General features: G+C 45.0%; 1 protein-coding gene across 1 annotated transcript in view; it reads left to right on the forward strand.

Annotated features, from left to right (window-relative positions):
• The window catches only part of HGD (homogentisate 1,2-dioxygenase), a gene marked incomplete at its 3' end in the record, with an annotated part of 41,595 nt that extends 37,013 nt beyond the window's left edge, over window positions 1–4,582 (forward strand). The window contains exons 13-14 of the mRNA XM_079767443.1: window positions 1,672–1,853; window positions 4,433–4,582. Of these exons, the coding sequence (XP_079623569.1) occupies window positions 1,672–1,853; window positions 4,433–4,582 (332 nt within the window). The remainder of the gene's footprint in view (window positions 1–1,671; window positions 1,854–4,432) is intronic.
• Window positions 4,583–6,000: the final 1,418 nt, after the last annotated feature.

A 6,000-nucleotide genomic window follows, 5' to 3' on the forward strand; every position in this document is an offset into this window, starting at 1 on the left:
CTGAGTACACACACTGGAGTGAGGAGTGACAATATATTTAAATCATGAGCAGACCTGCGTTTAAAAAGCATAAAGACTTTATGCTTACAGTCTTTTCCTCTATTTTCGCATCTTTTCCTCTATTTTCGCTTCATGGAGAAGCAAATGGAGCCATGACCTGGGTCTTACCTTTTCTGTAGGGCCTGTAGCAGCATTGTGTTGTCTGGGCAGGGAGGGTATGGCTGCTCAGTCAATTACAGAATTATTTTGGCACTTGGTTACACTTCACATGCAAGGAAGAGGGGTTGGGCATTTATAATGTCAAATGTTAGTTTGTGCAAGGGTTGCCACTGTCATATCTCTCTACTCTGTTCATCATTTATACTCTTAGCACTCTCTTGGGACAGACTGTGAGTAATTTTAGACAGGCTATTTCTTATTCATTTCCATCAGTACTTGGCACAGTGTCCAATTATATATATTGGATGGGTGGATAGACAGATGGAATGGGTAAGACATGGACAGATGAATGGATGAATGGGTAGGTGGGTGGATGAATGGAAAGGCACTTAAATTTACTCAGGTGTTATATTTCTTTAATTCTTGCTCTAAATGTGTTGCCATCCTAATAAAAAGCTGCATTTCAATAGAAACCTACTTTTGAAAGAGTGGGAATATGGTGATTTTTGTGTGACTTCAGAAAACACAACTAGGACCAGTGTATTTAATTTATGTGAAAGCAAATTTCCATTTAATATGAGAGAAGTTTTTAACATTCTAAGCTTTGTTGAGTAGAGCACTTAGATAGTTTAGAGCTCAGTAGCTTTGTTGAGTAGAGAGCTTCCATTCACAGGCTTAGCACAGGAGGCGATCTGTCGGGAATGATATAGAAAATTATTCTGTATTGAGTAGAAGTAAGGATCCCTTCCAATTGTAAGATTTTAGAATTCTACGAGGATAATGTCAATGGAAATAGAAAAGGATGAATCTAACGGCCATTTTTAAGATTGAAAGAATAAGATGATATCAGATTCAGACATAGAAGATAATATTTGTTAGAATATAGCATTTATGGACTGGGTTTTACAAATACTAAGATCCTTTTACACCGGTTATAATTTGATAATGAAATCTAAGTCCAGAGTTCTTTCCATTGCCACACCCTTCCATACACACACACACACACACACACACACACACACGCACACACACACGCACACACACACCACTTCAGTGTTCTAGATTGGGAACTAGAAATATGGTGATATATGTGTTACTGTGGGGTTATATGGGAAGCAACTCAGATCATAAAAGAAGGTAATTTTGATATGAGGCTTGGGAGCCTAAATGAAAGAGTACATTCACTTTCTATTACAATGTACATTTTAATTATTATTAGAATTCTGGTCTGGGCTCTGCTTTTCTTTAGATCTAGTCTACTTTCAGGCAGTGGAATACAAGATCTCTGCTAATCCACATGGTCAGGAGGGAGTAGGGCTCTGCCTACCAAGAATTCCACACTAATGAATGTTTTATGTTTGTTCCTTTGTCACTCTGTATTCTTTATTAATCTTATAAAATGTACCAGATTCTTCTATCTTCTTGTCATTCTGTGGAAATAATGTTTGAAGGTTCTTAATGTTTATGGGTCTGCTTTGGATAATAAAAATAATACTGCTTCCACCTTCCCAGGGAACTGCATGAGTGAATTCATGGGACTCATCAAAGGTCATTATGAGGCAAAGGAAGGTGGGTTCCTGCCAGGAGGCGGCAGCCTGCACAGCACCATGACTCCCCACGGGCCTGATGCCGAGTGCTTTGAGAAGGCCAGCAAAGCCAAGTTGGTACCTGAGAGGATTGCTGATGGCACCATGGTAAGCAAGTTAAATGCCAGGCCCTGGTGGCCTCTGGACCCCCCAGTCTTGTTGAGAGAAGTGTCTATTTTTTTATTTCTCCAAAATCACAGAGGAGGAGTCAGGAGCAGAAAGGGTGTGTCTGTGTGCCTTTCCCATGTGCGTATGGATGCAACCCGCTGTGTGTATACTAGACTCCCAATGTAGTGAGGGTAGAAAGAACTTTGGACTTAGAGCCAGGCCTGGGTTCAGATCCTAGCTCTTAGTTCCTGTGTGACCTTGAGTAAGTCACTTAACTTCTCTGCTTCATTTCCCCCATCTGTAGAATGGGTATGGTATCCAACCCAGCAGGTGGCTATAATTTAACTTTAAAGACTGTCCAACACTGTTCAAATGTCAGGGTGTGTATTTAATACTGCGGGAAGGATCTCCCCTTATCTGCATGCATCCCTGTGTGTATGTGCTTGTCTCAGAATCACCTCCTGCTTTGGAAGTACTCCTCTAGAGCCCCAGCAGCAGAAGATGCAGATGTCACCTTCAGCCAGGTTCTCAAGCCAAGGAGGGTCAGGACTGTGCGCAGCACTTCTCTGCTGTGTTCTCATTTTCTTTTGCTCTCCTTTGGCATGGGATGAAACTGATGGGATTTAAAACCTGCTTTGTATTCCTCTTGAGTCCGGCTGTAAACATTGAGGCTGAACACAATTGCAGACGGCTGCGGTTCTTGATTTTATTTTATTTTTGCATTCTTGGAGGTAGAGTTTACGGACCACAAGGAGTCATTTTATGCTAAATCATACGCAAATTTGCATTGTCTTTTTCAACAAATGCTTTCAATGCTACCTGGCTTTGAAATCAATAGCACAGACCCGCCTGACTCCATGGCCAATTTGCAAACTACCTAAGCAGGGAGCTTTATCTGTCCCGCTGTCCAGTGCTGTTTGCTTTTGGTCTCCATCCTGGGGCCCGAGTCGGTGCAGCTGGTCTGCAGGGGGAGGCTGAGAAGAGTCTCCTCTGCTTGACCTCAGCTCTGCTGCCCCTTGTAAGGGCCTCTGTGGGGTTTTTGTACACCCCTGCTTCTCTGTGAGGCATGGTCTGAGAATATCTGTTAAGTTTTTGCCTCTGAAGGCTCCTGGAGGTGCACAGGCTACCCCAGAGTTGCCATTCAATAAGCGTTGGGGTAGTCAGTGTTACCAGGGAGCGGTGTTCTGCAACAGTGAGGCCTGGGACAGGGCTGCTTTTATGAGAGCATGGCTAGGGCTCGGAGCACAGATGAGAACGTGCTCTCCTATGTGAGGGCCACAGGAGCTGGGAGGCCTGGGTAGCCAGGAAGCCCAGCCTACCTGGTGGGAGAGGGCCCAACACCTTAACTAGACCTAACTTTGGGCCTCCTTCACTATTTCTCATGGTATAATTTGGACCCAGGCCCGTCTATATGCCTCATCCTTATTCCAGTTTGGAATAAATTAACTTTATGCAATACTGTCTTCATAGCTCAGTGGGGCTGGGGTTTTATTACTCCAGGAAGACAGCAAGGCTCCTAAGAAGCAGTCAGCCAAGAGACAACAATAATAATGGCCTTGATAACAACCCTTATATCTGAAGAGTGCTTTATACCGTGTAAGGCACTGCCACATGATCTCATCCTGTCCTCACATCAAGCCTGTCCCGGGAAGTCAGGCAGGGACAATCACCTCCATTGTTTTAGGCAAAAAGAAGTTAATGTGTATTGGACACCAAACAGTGACGTGGGGCACGGAGAATTTTTAGTTCCTTTTTGCCCATCTATATTTTTGAAATTTCTAATAATGTGAGCACATCAGAATTGTAGGGTCTTATTTTGTTTGCTTGGTTTTTGTTATTTTAAAAAGCCACAGAGAGTAGGAAATTCAGCCATCGGCGAAGCTGGAATGTCTACAGTGCACAGAGCACTTACATATTCTTACTGTGCCGACAAAATCCTCTTGAACACACAGGACATCCGCTATCCATTCCCTTCTGGGATAGGGTTTCTAAAGGAGCTACAGCCATTCCTGCCTCCTGCTTCTCTTGTCCTCACTCTCTCTTTCCTCCTTTTCTTTTTCCCAACTCATCTCTTGGTCAGAGTCCTGAAAAATAAAGGCTCAAATCCCAGCTTTGCCACTTCCTGCTTCCATCACTTTAGACAAGTCATTTCCCAGGGCTGAGCCTTAGTGTCCACCTCTGCAAAGTGGGGAGTGTGGCCTCCCTCACACGGACATAGCCACCGTCAATGACAGCCTCCGAGAGGGTGAATGTTACTAGGACTCTCCCACCGCTGCCCTTGGATCTAGCAAATCTAGCTCCATAACGCTACAAGGACAATGTGAGGCTTATGTGTCCAATTTCACTTTTTTAGAGTGAAACTGGAGGCACTGAGAAGTTCGAGGCCTTCCGTAAGGTATCACCCACTTATGATGGTAGGGTCAGAGCCAGAAGCCAGGGTCTGGGCCTGCTCTCCACCCCATGCTAGCATACAAGACTTATTATTCAGAGATCCTGCCTACTCACCCCTTGCCTCTTGACATCTAGTCAGATGTGTTTTGTTATCCACCTCATCTCTTCTTTCTCGTCATTTCCTACAGGCATTTATGTTTGAGTCTTCTCTAAGCATGGCCGTCACCAAGTGGGGGCTCAAGACCTCTCACTGTTTGGATGACAACTACTACAAGTGCTGGGAGCCTCTCAAGAGCCACTTTACCCCCAATTCCAGGAGCCCAGCAGGACCTAAGTGAGACTGGAGCGTTGCTGCCTAGTTGAGAATGGATTTGTTTCCCTTAGAATCTGCTGACTTCTGGCAGTGTTGGGTGAGGGGGCGGGTTAAAATGAGAACTCACATGTTGATAGTCAAGTGACTGAGAAATGTATTTAGAAAGTTCTGTGGCTGTGAGCTTAATTACTCAATAAATACTTCCTGGTGTTGTGTGCAAGTGGCAATTGGTCCTAATCAGCACTTGATGAAGCAGACCTGTGGCGGCCAGCACTGGAGCCCACGCCATTGGACTGAGACCCCTTCACATGCACTTAGCCTGAGACCCTTTATTCCAGAAGCACGAGTCCAGGGAATCTGCCACAGACCATAAGACCAAGTCAGAAGGAAGGGCAGGCCAACGTAAGGACCAGGAGTTCAGGCTGAAGCCAAGGCCAAGGTCCCAGGAGTCAGCTCAAGCATAGGGAAGCAAAGGGGGTCAGCAGAGCTTAAGCATCTAGTGTCGTCCTTAAACAAATGGGCAGCCAGGGCAGCCACTGTCTAATCTTAGTCACATAGCAGCCAGTACAGTGATAATGGACAAGAAGCTCAGCCACTGAGAGTGAGCATCGTTCACTGAGGGTTCCAACAGCCCTGATTTTCACACTGAAAGCCCCACATCCCAGAAAACCCCTCAGTCATGGTCCAAGGAGGACAGTTAGTCACCCTACTATTCACTCACCTATCAGCCCATTTGCTACCCATGCTCTGAGTCCTTACTATGTGCCAGCTACAGAGTGAGACACTGGGGATGAATGATTGAAAAGGAAGAAGTGAGCTCACAGTCTGGGGAGATCTGGGCCGAAGACGATCAAGGGCCACTGTGCTCAGACCACAGCAAAACAGGCAATGCTGTGTGGGAAAGCTGCTCCTAACAGCTCCCTTCCCATGGCCAGCATTCCCCCAGAGTACTGGGCTGTCCGGAACTTTGAGTTGATTAGATTCTCCTGGAATGAGGAGACAGGCACATCAGAACAGAAAGGAATGGGAAGTGGCATTTAGTTCTGTAGTTTTAGCACATTTCCCCCACTTTGTTGCCATAGTAGCAATGTTCATATGCTGCTACCAGATTTTTGTTCAACGATGTGTAGTGAGAGTCAGCCATGTGTCAGGGTCTAGGAACTAGGGTTGCCAGATTAAATACAAGATGCCCAGTTAAATTGGAATTTCAAGTAAACCCTGAGTAATTGAATATGTGCTTTGGACATACTTGTACTAAAAAATTATTCAGGATTTATATGAAATTTAAATTTCACTGGGAAGGCTGTATTTTTATTTGCTCAATCTGGCAACCGGGTGAAGGATATGGTGGTCAAGCAGATAGACGTGAAGGATATGGTTGGTCAAGCAGATAGACGTGTAACCAGATAGACGTGTCCCTTACCCTTACAGAGGTTACGTTCT

This window comes from Cnephaeus nilssonii (genome assembly GCF_951640355.1).
Source record: "Cnephaeus nilssonii genome assembly, chromosome: 3".
NCBI lineage: Eukaryota > Metazoa > Chordata > Mammalia > Chiroptera > Vespertilionidae > Cnephaeus > Cnephaeus nilssonii.